The following is a 14,698-nucleotide window of genomic DNA, read 5'->3' as shown; positions in this document are numbered from 1 at the left end:
CCACAGGAGATGTGAGGCTTAACTCAAGTTCACCATGTCCATCATATATCTTCCAAATATCCTACTCTCCATATCAAGAAACCCAGTCACTGCCCTAGCATTCCCACTAGCTCTTGGTGTCCTCAGTGGTACTCCAACTGCCAAAGTCGTACGAGGGCCATGGTACAATGTACATTATCAAAGTCAATTATGGCATGTCTTGTGAACTGACGTTTCAAACAGAACCTTTTATTTCCTCCTGGTCGTGTTCCAAGACAGGTCTTTCCGATTGTCTGGCCTCTACTCTATCTCTGCAAGTGTACATTCGAAGTATATCCGAATCATCAATTCTAACCAAGCGACTAGCAATGGGATACGCATCTCACATCGCAGTAAAAGTATTGGACGTTTCTGTCTCATCTTCCAGCCGGTGAGCATTCATAATGTTCATCCTTTGGTACTTGCCTTTGATTGGGACCGTCGATCAACCACAGCTCCTCCCTTACTCTTGGCGTCGCCCTTTACTACGCGCAGCTTTGCATGAATTTAGCTTGGACGCCACTTTTCTTTGGCTACAAACAGGCAAGACCAACCACTGTGCAATTTCTACGATTTACACAACTAGTAATGTTTGTCTAGGTCGGCGTTGCTCTCATCGACAGCATATTGATGGCTGGAACGACATTGTATGCGACTGTACGTGCTCCTCCACCGTTGATCCTGATACCAAGTCAAACATCTCAGCTTGCAGAAGCTCTTTGATGGACCCACTAATTCCCGAACGACTTACTTTTTGGTTCCTTACTGTGGATGGCTTTGCTTCGCGACGTATTTGAATGCCGGAATTTGGTGGTTGAACAGCAAACGTCGGTTGGGAAAGAACGTTTGATCCATATTAGTACTTGGATGACTAGCGAGTATATTTCCAATAGGTACCTGCTTCTATTCACAGTACTTGCCATCCTTTGTGATTCATCGAGATCCTTGGGAAAGGCCTAAAACGACGCTTTGGCTTCACGGAAATGCCTTATGTAGGTGTCGTGTTTGTTTCTCCAAACCTTCAAACATACGTCACTAAACCTCTTTGTTTTACCAGACCCATGGCGATCAACAATAATAAAGAAGCTTTGACGGTAGCCGCTGAATCGAACACATGAACCACAACCGAGGTCACATTCGGACGCTCGCTTGCATATTTGCTGCGTGAACTGAAACGCGAAGCAAGCGCTTCTTAACCGCCTCTTCATCACCGACTGCCAGACTAAGAACTAGTTCTGGGCGTAAGTCGACGTGTGTTTCCCACATGCCCTATTTAAGGATTACGCGTGTTGCAAATAGCTTTCTCTTGCTCAATCCTTGGTTTTCGAAAAGAGCAGGCAACGTTTTCTGAACCATTCTTTCAGTCAGTGATCGCTTCGCTGCGTTTGTCATTTAAACTTCTATACACCCCGGATTGGGCTAAAGATCGCCTCCTGCGCGCTTTGGCCAGTGGCGACTTCCAATAAAACGGTCTTCATCTATGCTTCGGCCATCCTACTCATCCCCGTCCCACTATATAGCAACCCGCAGCCACTTACCATTCTTTTGTACTAAACTCCTCATTTTCATTCAAGTTCATGGAACATACTTCAGCTTCGACCACCACTCCCTTTCAAGCTCCACCCATTCGTCGCGACATGAGTTATAGAAAGCCAGTTCCGGAGTACATTCCTTCACCACCTTCTTCACCTACAGTTGCCACTCCAGATCGCCTTTGGGAGAAAGGGGATGCCACAATTGAGCAGCCTAAAATCAGAGCGTTACCACCCGTACGTTGCCGTTGTTCTACTCAATCTTTCCAGGTATTCAAATTTCTGCAGTTACCCGGAGGCTGGCAGGATGTCTTGCGGCAAGCAGCCATAGCACAGGAACGACAAATTGATACAGTGCAAGTTGTTCCATCGAACGACGCCACATCGTTCTCGAGGCGTCCGTCATTTCTCCAGTCGGTAAGGTGTACATATTCAATCCTTACGCACTCACATTTTAGAACTATGAAACAACTTCAGACACCCCCCATGCTACAAGAAGGTCGGGAAAGTTACCCCTCTATACCTACAAGCCCGACTGGAACTAGACGTCGTCTGCCTCAGGTTTGCTGATATAATCCATGATTGTGTTTTTATTAACGTTCTACCTGCAGATCTACCGGCCTCCCACTCCCCCGATAAATTCCGTTACCAAAAAGCGAAAGTTTCCTGAAGATTCTAGTGTTGATAACCACGAATTCCTAACTGTACCTCGGCCGGTCAGTCGTCTCCTCTACGCATAAGCTTCGTGGCTCTTAATTACCCTCGTAGATTAACCTTATCAGAAACGTTGAAAGTTCTGGATTGTATCCACCTCTCAGTCGTACCGCCACCACTGCTGCGGGGTCTTCCAGGAATTCGTTTCACCCTTTATCTACTCAAGCCTCCTTCAGGACTGATAAAACTACTGTCTCCGACGTTATCACTGGCAGTGCAAGGACGAATAACACGTCGCACACTGACGGGCGTCGTGAAGATGATTTACATGACCTTCCCGTGCTACCGATGTATATTGTAAGGCCTCCTGCCCGCAGGCGTGGCTCAGGCCTCACGGGTTCCACCAAAATCGGTTCGATAAGGAGTAAGGTAACTTGGCCCCGGTCGTGTCGGTCTGTGTTCCGGAACGTTGGTTGCGTACTTCGAGATGCTTTCTGTTGCTGTTTCTCCTGATCTTTTTGAACTGCCATTCACAAACTGGTTGCAATCACTAAATTTACTTTATTAGGCATATGGACACTTACGATCATGGACAGGTTCTGTTGTATCTATATTGAAGTATGGTGTATCATGGTACTTTATCGTTTCTTAAGAACAGCTGGAACTGTTTCTTTCATTTACGTGATGCAACAAAACATACCTACAGTTGACCTACAGGCTGGTTCATTCCGAGAAGGTCACACTACTCTTTTGTACTAACAATTTTGTCACATCTATCTACGTATATGATGGTGGACACTGGCCAAGTACTAATAGTGGCCAAATCAATTACCTTGCTTGCAAGGTCAACTGCACTCAGGTATGTACTTTTGTGCAGGCACATTTTGGTCGTGCTTGGACTCAAGCTTTTTGCCAAATGTCTGCAAACATCCCGGGCTTGCTTTGTGGCATGCATAAGGCGCAGTTAACTGTGTTCTTTGTTCAATACTCAAACTAATCAAACATTTCCACTTTGCTGTATGCATGCCATGGCAATGCCATAGTCAAATTTTGCTAAAATCCCTCCTACCATCACAGGTTTTTATTGAAGAAATGTATACATATATTGCATACTTGTATCAACTTCAGTGAAAATTTGGCTATCCTTGCCCAAGCGAGGCAGCGAGGTGCAGTCCACGACAGTGGAGCCTACAATAATAGAAGTGCAAGGGCATGTGGAGCAATAAGATAAACGTGACACTTCCGTCAACTTTCATCAGTTCAACCTCCATCCACAATCATACTTCTTCAATATTGGAATGGAGCATTAAGCTTTACATTCCTTTTCTTTCCAGTTACACTGTGGGTTCCTCTTTTAAGGAAGCTCTCAGTATTGCCGAGGCACCTTTATTTCTCTACACATGGCTGGCAAGGACACTGCTGACCATTATGCTTCCGATTCGAATCGTCAAGAAGCAGTCGAGCGTTCTCTTTCTAAAACACAAATAAACACAACAGAACGATGGTCAGATCAAAAGCTCCAGGCCCCTGCGCGATCATTGGCCGAGTTTCGCGAACGCGAAGGCAGGACTTATCGGAAAGAACGTCTTCATGCGTTGTGGCAGCAGATATGCAACACTGGCCATCTCCATCCTGTGCATAGAAGTACTGCGCCTAACTCCGGTATCACAGCGGATAAAGTTGAACAGTTGAGAGCAGCATATGAGGCTGAGCTATTTGGGAGTTGTGGGTCCCAATCTTCAAAGAAGCAAATAGGATGGACAGAATTCAAATCCTATGCGTTGGCTAAGGAAGTCGGTACGTACATTCTGCGTTTATGAATCATAGGTGCTCATGTTTTGTAGAGCTTTGGAATATTTTTCACAACGAACTCGATATCAACCGTAATGGTCGTTTGGAGATCGGAGAGCTTGACACAGCTCTGCGGAAGTCAAGTGCGTCTTTTCTGACGTTCCATTTAGTAATTATCTCGATAATATCTGTAAGATATTGTGCTTTCGCCTGCAACACTGAATGAATTCATGGCATCTCTCACCACAAATCCTCAACCACACGCAATAACATTCAGTGAATTTCGGGATTTCTTCCTTCTCCTTCCCCGGAAGATTTCACCAGAAGAAATATACCGATATTATCAATTCGCGAAGTTTCTTGGAGATGATGGACGAGGAGCTGCTCGTGTCACTATGGAAGGTGCGTGTCGGGTTACAACCCGACTTTGTATCAAAATTAAAAGGCTTTCTCAGGTGATGTCAGTCTCAGTGCTGAAGATAAACCTCCTGTACCTCCATTGCGACCTCTCAATGTTGATCAATCCCCACCTGTTCCTGCCCCTTACGACGGTGAAGAAGAAGACGAGCTCGATCCTGAACACGACCCAGCTGTCATACATCACGCGGCACTGAGATTCCTTTTAGCTGGAGGTATTGCGGGCGCAGGTATGATTTCATTGTTCTTCACGTCATTGACCATCACGGAACTGAACTATACTGCATTCACTAGTCTCAAGGACCTGTACTGCACCGTTCGATCGCTTAAAGATCTTTCTCATTACGCGTCCACAAGATCTTGGTGTTTCCTCTCTATCTTCGGTTCCGACTGTCAATGGTGTGAAAGCGATTGGAAATGCTATTACGCGTATCTATGCTGAAGGAGGGTTGCGAGCATTCTGGACAGGGAACGGTCTATCCGTCGCAAAAATCTTTCCTGAATCAGCAATCAAGTTTTTCACATATGAGTCCTCGGTGTGTTTGAACCTATGTCGTGCTCAGGACCTTGCTCATGGTCTTCGACTACTATAGAAACGTGCTTTCGCTAAATATTGGGATCATGTCGATGATCCCCGAGAGATTAGCGGTGTCAGTCGATTCCTGTCTGGAGGGCTAGGAGGCATTAGCAGTCAACTCAGTGCACCTTGATTCTTTCAGTTTGTAGAATAGCCTCATCTGACATCCTTCGAACAGGCATATACCCAATAGAGACGCTGAAGGTGCGCGGACTCCTCGTATGATATTTGTTATATTTCCATGTTCAGTGTACTCTAGACCCAAATGATGAGCAGTACCGGTCAGCAGAAGCGCACACTGATACAAGCTGCTAAGCACGTTTGGACACTTGGAGGTTTCCGAGCATACTACCGCGGTTTATCGGTGGGGAAAATTATCCCTCCAATTCTTGACCCATCTGATTCATCATTTGGTTCATAGATAGGGTTGATCGGGGTGTTCCCGTATTCAGCCATAGACATGTCCACGTTCGAGGCGCTCAAGCTGGCTTATCTTCGATCAACCGGAAAAGAAGAACCAGGCGTTCTGGCGGTGCTCGCCTTTGGAAGTGTATCTGGTAGCGTCGGTGCTACCTCCGTGTATCCCATGAACTTGGTACGCACGAGAATGCAAGCTTCTGGAAGCCCCGGTCATCCTCAGACCTATTCGGGTCCGTTGGATGTGGCCACAAAAACCTGGGAGCGGGAGGGCTGGAGAGGATTCTATAGAGGCCTTCTGCCGACCTTAGCCAAGGTGGGTTTTAGATTGTTGTTTGTAGTCACCACGTATATTCCTTAAAATCACTTCCATTTGTAGGTGGTTCCTGCAGTATCTATATCTTATGTAGTATATGAACACAGTAAACGAAGGTGCGACTTTGACCGACGTTCTCTGCCCGTATCTGATAGAATCTGTTTTGTCAGGCTCGGGGTTTGAACGACCAGCATTAGTTTTTTCGTCTCTATTTCTATCCGCTTTCTAGATTTTTGCTTTCAGTCTCTACCATACGCAGTGTAAAGGAATGTTATTCGGCACGCACATCTGTCTGTATCTACCATATACCGTAATATAGCTAGTACTCACCATGCGGGAGTCGGTTGGAGCAACTCACCGTAACCCCAGAATTCGTTGGTACGCGGCGAGTGCAACCAGACTGCCACCCAAGGGACGCTGGACTAGGACATAGTAAGTTTGTGAGCACAGTATCTACCGATATCTACCTCCCTCTGACTTCCCCATGGATACAGGTATTGGACAGTGTTTGCTTTGATGTACCCGATGTCAACCCGACATCATTGCCTATAATGACTACCCGGTCGCAATCCCACCACCCCCCTTGTTATTTTAGTTTCTCTCGACCATTTTAAGGCCTCAATATACAACAACAACTGGTTATAATCTGGTCATGGATAACACCTCCACCTTTAAAAGCCTGTTCATCATGAGAAGACATCGAGTGGGCCGACGTTCAAGCTAGATGTTAGCTGAAGCTACATGAACTTGCGTACGGCTAGCGTAAGTGTTAGAGTTAGATGAGGCAAGGGAGCACCAGTGACGAGGAGAAATTCTGGTATCAATAGCTGTCGCAGACGTGATGGCTGTATCTGAGCGGCGAGAATTCCTTTCATTCTCGTCCTCTGCATGCCCGAGAATTTTGGACCCCACCCACAATCCCTTTTTTGTCATATCAACTCACACCTGGGGTTTGGGCTTTTACCCTCATTTGCATACTGGAGCCAGGGCGCAGGAGTCCAGTTTGGTCAGGACCTCAGCTCACTTCTCCATCCTCGACTGGTCACTGCTATGTGGCGGCGACAGCCTTGGCTTCCCCACGAAGACCACATATATATATATGTATTCTTACGCTAATCTATTACAGCATAAGTATATTTCTGACATTGAAATTGAGATCACCTCTCGTGCATCCGACGAGGTGACGCGTCCTTGCCTTATTCTGGGTCAAAGTCACCTATGGCCATATTTGATTGAGTATACAAGTTCTGTGCAACATATGTGCCAGAGGGCATGAGGTGCATGAAGTGGTGGTCAACTGACAGCATTGATGTTGACTGGAAGATCGTAGCGGGCTGCGATGAAGGTGATGACTTTTGCGGTGATATATTTGTTGGCGGATCTGACATAGTATATAACCTGGCGGCGCCCAGGATGTTCCCTTTTTGCACCACACTGTAATGGATGGTAAGATGAATTTCTCATTCAGTTTCGCTTTCTCCCACTCACAAATGTTCTTTGTGGTCCCGACTGCCGTGAATATTGAATTTTTCACTGAATTGCCAGACGAGAAATTAATCGAAGTTGCATTGGCCAGGCTTGCTTCTGAACCTTTTGGTTTCTATGTCTTCAGATCTATGTAGAGTCCCCTGAAATTGTGGAGCGGAACGGACAAGCTTTGTTGAACCTTGTTTACGTTCAACAGCCTCTTCTTGTTTTCCGACAGCCACCACACCACTCAACTGCTTATCCAAAGGCAATCTGAAGGAGTAATAATGAACGTGGCTAACCAAGCCGAGCTCGAGGAAGAAGAGGCCATCAGCGGAACAGGAGAAGGGGACGAAATCATGGAGGAAGTTGAGGAGCAAGAAGACGGTTACAGTACGTGTTTTCCTCGAATTGCAACTACTTCGTCTAACAATTCTATTGATGTCTTACAGCTTCGTCAACCCCTACCTCCACACTGACTTGGATCAGTTGGTTTTGCTCCCTGCCTGGACACGAGTATTTCTGCGAAGTCACGGAAGATTTCATCGAGGATGATTTCAATCTGACTGGGTTGAATACAATGGTGCCATTTTGGAAAGAAGCTATGGAAATGGTGCTGGATGTTGAGCCTGGTATGTTTCTGATGCCACAATCTGAAGATCTATATGTTTATCTATTGGACAGATGAAGATACTTCAAAAATACCAGACGTGTCTATCGTTGAATCCTCGGCGGAGATGCTATACGGCCTAGTTCACCAGCGATATATTTTAACGCGGGTCGGTCTCTCAGCCATGGTATAGTTATTGGAAACCTTCCGTTTCTTTTCTGTGTTTATCCGTGTGTTATTTTCAGGTAGACAAATACGAAGCTGGAATATTCGGCTCTTGTCCGAGGGTATACTGCATGGGTACCAATGTTGTTCCTTGCGGAAGGTCGGATATGCCCGGACTTGATACTGTGAAACTGTTCTGTCCAAATTGCAACGATATATACGTTCCACCTAGCAGTCGATTCCAAGGCGTTGACGGTACGTTCCGGAATGCAAAAGAACAACCCCGCTTACACATGGTACAATAGGCGCGTTCTTCGGTACCACCTTTGCTCATCTCTTCTTCCAAACATACCGCGAACTGGCTCCTGCACCTTTTTGGAAAGCACCTCCAAGTTCATCTATGTCTAATTCGCCACGTCTCAGCACAGGATCTATGGCACATACAGCTTCCACCTTCGTGAATCCTAACCCTCACGGAGGACAGAAACGTGCTGCGGGTTATGTTTATGTGCCCCGCATATACGGCTTCAAAGTTAGCGAACGGGCAAAGTGCGGGCCTCGAATGCAATGGTTGAGGCTTCGGCCTGAGAGTCCCGATGAGTTGGATATGGTGGATTGGAGAGGTAGATGGTTAGATGACGAAGATGATGAGTACGATGAGGACGATGATGAAGAAGAAGAAGACAGACAAATGGAGGATTTTGATCCTGTGCGTTCCAACCCGGTTCTTTTTCCGCTTGCTGTAATCTCAAGCGTCTCTACAGGAAGCTAACGATGACGATGACGAGGAGGAAGAGGAGGAGGAAGAGGAAGACGAGAGACCCTCAAATCCTCTTCCAGCGGGCCGCCAACATGCAGTGGCAAACACTACATCTGCACGAACAACACCTACGTCCAATGCGAACGCGCGCCCCCCAAACACCAACATTAGCCTCCCCAAGATGCACACGTCCATCGGGAACGGAAAGCTACGCGTTATCAGATCGTGGTCACCAGCGGTGGGGTTGGCAGCGTGAACGTTTGCATGTATAGAAAATTATTTCGTACGGGACCTCAGTATCGGGTTAGAGTTTACTTTTTATCGTACCGCGTACACATTCATATCTACCTTTCGATTTTGTTCAAACGACTCGGACTCGTTACAATGATTGTTCATGCTACTGTACTCAAAACAGACTAAATGACGCGAGTCGCGAGGACACGCGCCAAAATTTAATACAGTACATGAATCGTGGGAAACTATACAGCTTGAATGGCACGAGACTCAACACTCTTCATAATCAAACTCCCTGTAGAAATTTCAGCAACCTCAAGACCATGGCTCGCAGCAGTAAGTGCACCCTCTCATGCTCGGATGGCCACAAGCTGATCGAATAATGACCGTTTATGTGCTCGCCATTTCTCTTTTCCACCCTACAACTGCTCCTTCATATCTGCCTATCCTGATAACTGGACGGAATCCAACTATGAAAATTAGACCTCAGCATTGGCCTTAACAAGGGTCACCCGACAACACCGATCCCTAAAACTGTGCGCCCTTCGCAACGCAAGGGCATTCAATCGACGAAGACCAAATTTGTGAGGTCCGTCATCAGGGAGGTTGCTGGTTTCTCTGCATACGAGAGGAGAGTGATGGAGCTGCTCAGGAACTCAAAAGTCAGTCTCTGGAAGCTGACTGGAATTTTGTATTGATGACTGATAATACCGCTGTTCACAGGACAAAAAAGCTCGCAAGCTTACAAAGAAGAGAGTATGTTATGTCTCGGAGACTACGTTAGTGTTGAATTCTGATTTCCTCGTAGCTGGGTACCCTCTTGCGCTCGAAGCGCAAACTCGAAGAGCTTGGAAACGTCATTCAGGAATCGAGAAGGGCAGCTCACTAGAAGAATGTGTCGTTGTTGTGGACGAAGTTCAAATTCTTTACGGTTATCTCCTTCTACGAATAACCATCCAACATATGCGTCGGCATGCCCTGTGTTATGAAGCTCATCATTTATGCAATCATTCTCGAGTCTTAACCATGCACTTCATAATCCTTGCTCATGCCTTGTTGATGGGTGCCTAATATACATACTGCCGTGCAGAACTCCGGGCGCCGTGAGATTTTTTTAAAGAGCTGCATACGGTTGCCGCATGCATCCAGGCCCAACCAGACTGCATCAATCTTCTGAGCTCGATCTTCCAACAGCCAGTCAAAATATGTAGTTGCTCCTGATAACAGCAAATGATTCAACAGCAATAGATGGATAGATAGATACAGTGTAAGCGCAAATCCGTAAGTAGCTCGCTATTTTTCATCGAAGCAGATGTTCAGCCGGAGATTTGTAAGAACGGAAACATCTCCGACATGGGAACTTGGTGCTCTTTCACTGCAGCCTGCACTGTGAAGCTTTGAATCATTGCCACTTTTTAGTACGAAGGAGGGAAATGTTGTAGAACGCGCCAAGGGCCCTTAATGAATATGTACGATAGAGTCGGATAGAAAAAATGAAATCTTACGAATCGTATCCGGGAAAGGGGATGAGTAATCATGCTTAGCATGCCGGATGTTCGCGTCTTCGGGATGATCAAAAATTCAAACTTTTATACTTCTTCCCGTCCTGCCCATGTCTAGTCTAGTTCCCCCGCCCATATCGAGAAACAGAGCATCTTCGACCACTCTCCGTCCTGCCCTTACACTCAAGTCACTTGGCCGGAGACGGTCGACTACTCAGTTGAAGCCACTTCCTTCAACTCCTCCGTGCTGTACACCTTCTGGCGACACTCCTCGACCTTCAATGTTTTTCATGGCTCTGTCGACCGTTTTGCAATGGCTTCATTTGGAATCTAAACATGCACTACTACCAGATTGGTCTTCGCCGACGACGCCAGAGGATAACGGAGACGTGTATGCGCTTCCTTTACCAGCGTCAGCAACCAAGGCAAGCTTTGGCGAGGTACTTACCCCAAAATCTTCTCAGTACAATCAGTGGCCTTCTGTTAGGTTTTTTCTTGCCTTGATTCTGCTGGTATACTCATACTTCTTTAGATGCACGCGCCCATTGTCTTTGTGATATGTCTTTTCCCTCTTTCTACCGCCGTAGTCTTCCTCTCCCTCTCGAGCCTGCCGATACCTTTTGCATGGCCCAAAACACTCACTGACCTGGCTCAGCTGGGTAAAGAGCTTCACCGGTATTCTGAGAGTGGATTTTGGCCATCGATGCATGTCGTTGGAGTCCTGGCTGTCACAGCAGTGTGGAAACACGCGTGGTCTATCCCAGGCAGTGTCATATGGAATGTACTCGCAGGCGCACTGTTCTCCCCAGTGTTTGCCACGATCCTATTGACATTCCTAACCACAATAGGTTCACTTTGCGCGTCGTCGCTAGCGGCTCCACTGGCGCCACTGGTCATGCGTTTCCTTCCGCGAGTCCTGGATATGACACGCTCCGCGTTGGAAGGCCATGCAAATAAACCACCATCATCAGCGGACACAGATGTGAATTCAATATCCAGTACTTCCGGTGCTTGGGTTAGACTTTCGGTGCTGAGGCTCGTGGGCGTTGTGCCATGGTCAGGGATTAATATTGCCTGCGGTGTTTGTGGCGTCCCTACATGGGACTGCATGTTGGGTTCATTCATTGGCACCTTACCCTGGACAGCAGTAACTTGCCAGGTAAGCTTCATAAACTTCATAATTTCCTATATTCTTCCAGATTTGAACTTGTGATTCCTTAGATTGGAGATATACTACAGACGGTCGCTTACGCACCCTCAGCAACATCACAAACTGTTTCATCCTTGCTAATGTCACCGGAAATCATCATCAAGCTAGTTTTTTTGTCATTCTTGTCTCTTGCTCCGATCCTGGCAAGGGACCACTTGAAAGCATTAATCAGCACCTCTGTCACATCTACTTCCGCTTCCGCTTCGGCAACGGGCTCTATGCCAGTGGAACTGTCGACTTCGGAAAAATTCGCATCAATCTCTTCTCAACAGTCAGAACAAGATGAGAAGCGTGTATCTCGGTGGACATGGATGAAAGAATGGAAGGTCCGGTTACCGTCAAGGTCTAGAACCAGAGAAGAAAAAGACAGGAGTGATAGAATGCGACAATTGGACGAGTTGGTTGATGAAAAGCAAAGGATCCGTGAGCGCGAGGAGGGTATCTTGCCTTCATAGTCTCTACTTGCGGTCCCTCCCTTGTTTCGCATGCACCTCACATCTTTATCGCACAACTCATTTTGTTTCTTGAATCCGTCTGTATCCATTGGCTACTCCTTACGATCTTTCGACGACACACCTACACACCTACCATCCTGATTGAACTGCTGTTTATTATACAACACTCACGCTGTCTTAATACCGACCTATTCATTGCTGATTATCACTCATGTTTATCGAGCACTGGCCTATCTTCGCGCGATCCCGTCACCTACACTTCACTTCGAGTTCATACCCTTCCCCTTCAATAAATTGTTACCCCTCTTTTATGCGAGACGCTGAATCTTCCTCATCGTTCCTTATTGCTTGGTTATATTTATCACTTATATTTCTTAATCTCCCCCGTTGCATTTTTGTATCATTCAGTTCAAGTTGGATATTATTTCATCTTTCCGCCTGCCCTATCGTTCACTCTTCGACAGATCCATATTACTCAATTTATAGAAACCCATGCTACATACACCACGAATTCCGTTGCAATAAATACAAAGGTTAAAATTCTTTACCGTAAGACATGGCAAATTGCGCCACGCGCCACATTATCTCCGGCTGGAAAAAAGTTACCCTTGTACCAGTCCGCACCCTCCGCATCTCTCTCAACCACCATGGCCTCTGCAATCGTGCTATCGAAGTTCCCTCCTTCAACGTACGCCGTAGATGAGGATATTTCTGCTTCTGAAAATGTTACCCAAGTCTTGAGTTCAGTAGATGATCCCGAATTGAAGTTGCCAAAGCGCTCTTCCTTGGTGATCATTCTGTTGGCCAATGCTCTTCTTCAGGTCAGTATCTTCCTTTATCCTAGAGGGAAACATACCCATCGTATAGCAGATCTCTTTTTTTATCATCGTCTCTTCGTCAAACGAGTATGCGTTACATCTAGGTGGTACTTCGACATTTAGCGGTCTGTCTCTGTCTCCCTTCTCTCAGACGTTTCTGATCCTGATGCTTGTGAGCAGGTGTTGTTATCGGTATACCCACTGTGTTTTCGGGACTGACACTCATTCCTCTCATGAAATATGATAGAGGTGATTGCAGATGATATTGTTGCGGCGAAGAAATATCTAATCCTACCCTTAGGTGGATATGGTCTCGCCTTAAATATATCCTGTGCCGCTTCCATTTCCGGAATGGTGCTCTATGCATGTGCCTACAAAGCAAATTGGCTATATCTCATTCTCTTGGGACGAATAACTAGCGGCGTTGGTTTTGCAATGTGGATGTACTGCAAGCGCTTTTGCTCTGACCCACGGATCGTCGGAATTAGAAGGAGAACCACACTTGCGAGTTGGCTTATGGTGGGAAACGGTGTCGGTATGGGGTTGGGCCCTCTATTTGGTGGAATCTTCTACAGATATGTTGGATTCGGGAAGGGGACGGGAAATGTTTGGAATGGCTTCACTAGTCCGGCGTGGGTTTTAGCAGGACTTTGGGCGGTTTACTGGGTTGCCGTTAGGATTTGGTTCGACGATGTGATCGAGAAACCTTCTATAGAGTCTGATCCTGAAAATATCGAGCTTGAAGACAAAACTCCTGTACAACTAATGGATAATACTTCGAACGACGATCCGGTGAACGCTTCGGGGACCTCTTTTCGACATCATGTTCGTCCCTCTCCTTCCTCCTCCAATATGCCCTCTCGTTCACCGTCTCCACCGACCGAGCACAGCGGCAAGCTAGAACTCGGTCAGTGGGCCTCGGTCGTTTGCATATGTTGGTTTGCAATGGCATCGTTTTTCATTCTAGGTGCGTGGGAAGCCAATATTCCAGTTTGTAAGTACTGCAGTTTGAAACAGAACCCCCAAATAACACTAATTCACTTACACAGATGGATCTGTGGATCCACACCTCAATTTCACTCCCTTCTCTGCGGGGAATTTCCTTGGAATTGGCGCTCTGGCTTGTTTTCCTTTCTTCGTGCTGAACGTTTTCCTTGCTCGACGGGTCCAAGACCGATATACACTCATGTTTGGCGCAGGACTTGGTGGTGCTGCCCTCATAGTATTTCTAGTTTTGGTCAGCCTAGATAAGACTGCATCAGGAGGTTCAAGCAACTGGATATCAAGTCAGATAGGTGTTGGAACTGCTCCGGCATTTTTTATTTGCTGGTTCGCTGTTGCATTGGGATTCAATGTGGCCAGCACTGTCACAATGAGTCTGCTCAGCAAGCAATTACCGCCAACTGTGAAATGGAATGGTATGTCATCTGTCATGGTACAATATAGCAACTATCTAGGAAGGGTAACTGGAGCTGTATGGGGTGGTGCTGGTGTCAGTGTAGGCATGTCACGGTATGTTGGGTTAGAGATTGCTATTACTGGTATTGGAATGGCATTAGCATCATCAGTATGGAAGCATCTCAAGGCCAAAACTGGTTGAATTATCTGTCTCACACAAAGGCATTCCTCTTCAAGCTTTAGAATACCTGCCTATGTGTGTATAACGACGTTCGGTCCTACTGGCTTCCTAGATAGAGATAGAGATAGTCTTCATTTAATAAATCGGCCTCGCAACTATTCAACTCCTGCTACGAT

At 46.5% G+C, this 14,698-nt stretch overlaps 7 protein-coding genes across 7 annotated transcripts; all 7 read left to right on the top strand.

Moving 5' to 3' along the window:
• Positions 1-34: 34 nt before the first annotated feature.
• Positions 35-868, top strand: C8R40DRAFT_1034801 (TspO/MBR-related protein; the record flags this gene model as incomplete). The annotated part of the gene is made up of 6 exons (XM_046223455.1): positions 35-169; positions 223-298; positions 346-409; positions 474-576; positions 619-675; positions 731-868. 6 exons carry the CDS (start codon positions 35-37, stop codon positions 866-868), a joined length of 573 nt encoding a protein of 190 aa, XP_046091007.1.
• Positions 869-1,301: 433 nt separating this feature from the next.
• On the top strand, positions 1,302-2,987 carry C8R40DRAFT_454263 (uncharacterized protein). Its single transcript, XM_046235108.1, has 5 exons — positions 1,302-1,787; positions 1,839-1,967; positions 2,028-2,111; positions 2,162-2,266; positions 2,319-2,987. The coding sequence occupies exons 1-5, from the start codon at positions 1,596-1,598 to the stop codon at positions 2,715-2,717; spliced, it is 909 nt and encodes a 302-aa protein (XP_046091006.1). The 5' UTR covers positions 1,302-1,595; the 3' UTR covers positions 2,718-2,987.
• Positions 2,988-3,180: 193 nt separating this feature from the next.
• C8R40DRAFT_452915 (mitochondrial carrier) lies at positions 3,181-6,234 on the top strand. The gene is made up of 12 exons (XM_046235104.1): positions 3,181-3,221; positions 3,282-4,001; positions 4,049-4,138; positions 4,191-4,397; positions 4,451-4,642; positions 4,707-4,948; positions 5,006-5,111; positions 5,168-5,193; positions 5,249-5,353; positions 5,411-5,722; positions 5,786-5,838; positions 5,893-6,234. Exons 2-12 carry the CDS (start codon positions 3,605-3,607, stop codon positions 5,903-5,905), a joined length of 1,743 nt encoding a protein of 580 aa, XP_046091005.1. The 5' UTR covers positions 3,181-3,221; positions 3,282-3,604; the 3' UTR covers positions 5,906-6,234.
• Positions 6,235-7,476: 1,242 nt separating this feature from the next.
• C8R40DRAFT_1158514 (casein kinase II regulatory subunit-domain-containing protein) lies at positions 7,477-8,980 on the top strand (the record flags this gene model as incomplete). Its single annotated transcript, XM_046229747.1, has 6 exons — positions 7,477-7,582; positions 7,642-7,821; positions 7,874-7,986; positions 8,045-8,219; positions 8,270-8,673; positions 8,729-8,980. The coding sequence occupies 6 exons, from the start codon at positions 7,477-7,479 to the stop codon at positions 8,978-8,980; spliced, it is 1,230 nt and encodes a 409-aa protein (XP_046091004.1).
• A 454-nt stretch (positions 8,981-9,434) lies between these two features.
• C8R40DRAFT_1034803 (ribosomal protein L36e) lies at positions 9,435-9,847 on the top strand (the record flags this gene model as incomplete). Its single annotated transcript, XM_046223456.1, has 3 exons — positions 9,435-9,620; positions 9,682-9,714; positions 9,767-9,847. Coding segments are annotated over 3 exons (300 nt in total), but the record flags the coding sequence as incomplete, so codon positions are not given.
• A 723-nt stretch (positions 9,848-10,570) lies between these two features.
• Positions 10,571-12,125, top strand: C8R40DRAFT_1166135 (snare associated Golgi protein-domain-containing protein; the record flags this gene model as incomplete). The annotated part of the gene is made up of 3 exons (XM_046230801.1): positions 10,571-10,942; positions 10,993-11,619; positions 11,682-12,125. The coding sequence occupies 3 exons, from the start codon at positions 10,571-10,573 to the stop codon at positions 12,123-12,125; spliced, it is 1,443 nt and encodes a 480-aa protein (XP_046091002.1).
• Positions 12,126-12,706: 581 nt separating this feature from the next.
• C8R40DRAFT_1083625 (major facilitator superfamily domain-containing protein) lies at positions 12,707-14,693 on the top strand. Its single transcript, XM_046227268.1, has 5 exons — positions 12,707-12,946; positions 12,996-13,068; positions 13,124-13,192; positions 13,245-13,937; positions 13,993-14,693. Exons 1-5 carry the CDS (start codon positions 12,773-12,775, stop codon positions 14,541-14,543), a joined length of 1,560 nt encoding a protein of 519 aa, XP_046091001.1. The 5' UTR covers positions 12,707-12,772; the 3' UTR covers positions 14,544-14,693.
• The last annotated feature ends 5 nt before the right edge of the window (positions 14,694-14,698 follow it).

The sequence above is a fragment of the Lentinula edodes genome, assembly GCF_021015755.1.
Source record: "Lentinula edodes strain Le(Bin) 0899 ss11 chromosome Unknown C8R40scaffold_3, whole genome shotgun sequence".
Taxonomy (NCBI): Eukaryota; Fungi; Basidiomycota; class Agaricomycetes; order Agaricales; family Omphalotaceae; genus Lentinula; species Lentinula edodes.
Note: the sequence above shows the minus strand (reverse complement) of the source record. Positions and strands in the feature narration are given on the sequence as shown.

What these genes read in the sequence shown, in the direction of transcription:
- C8R40DRAFT_454263 (XM_046235108.1), top strand. Translation starts at nt 1,596, where the DNA reads ATGGAACATACTTCAGCTTCGACCACCACTCCCTTTCAAGCTCCACCC. An exon ending in AAATCAGAGCGTTACCACCC is followed by an intron (nt 1,788 to 1,838) that starts GTACGTTGCCGT and finishes AAATTTCTGCAG; the next exon opens with TTACCCGGAGGCTGGCAGGA. An exon ending in GTCCGTCATTTCTCCAGTCG is followed by an intron (nt 1,968 to 2,027) that starts GTAAGGTGTACA and finishes AAACAACTTCAG; the next exon opens with ACACCCCCCATGCTACAAGA.
- C8R40DRAFT_452915 (XM_046235104.1), top strand. Translation starts at nt 3,605, where the DNA reads ATGGCTGGCAAGGACACTGCTGACCATTATGCTTCCGATTCGAATCGT. An exon ending in TTTTCACATATGAGTCCTCG is followed by an intron (nt 4,949 to 5,005) that starts GTGTGTTTGAAC and finishes CGACTACTATAG; the next exon opens with AAACGTGCTTTCGCTAAATA. An exon ending in CATACTACCGCGGTTTATCG is followed by an intron (nt 5,354 to 5,410) that starts GTGGGGAAAATT and finishes TTTGGTTCATAG; the next exon opens with ATAGGGTTGATCGGGGTGTT.
- C8R40DRAFT_1083625 (XM_046227268.1), top strand. Translation starts at nt 12,773, where the DNA reads ATGGCCTCTGCAATCGTGCTATCGAAGTTCCCTCCTTCAACGTACGCC. An exon ending in TGGTACTTCGACATTTAGCG is followed by an intron (nt 13,069 to 13,123) that starts GTCTGTCTCTGT and finishes GCTTGTGAGCAG; the next exon opens with GTGTTGTTATCGGTATACCC. An exon ending in GGAAGCCAATATTCCAGTTT is followed by an intron (nt 13,938 to 13,992) that starts GTAAGTACTGCA and finishes TCACTTACACAG; the next exon opens with ATGGATCTGTGGATCCACAC.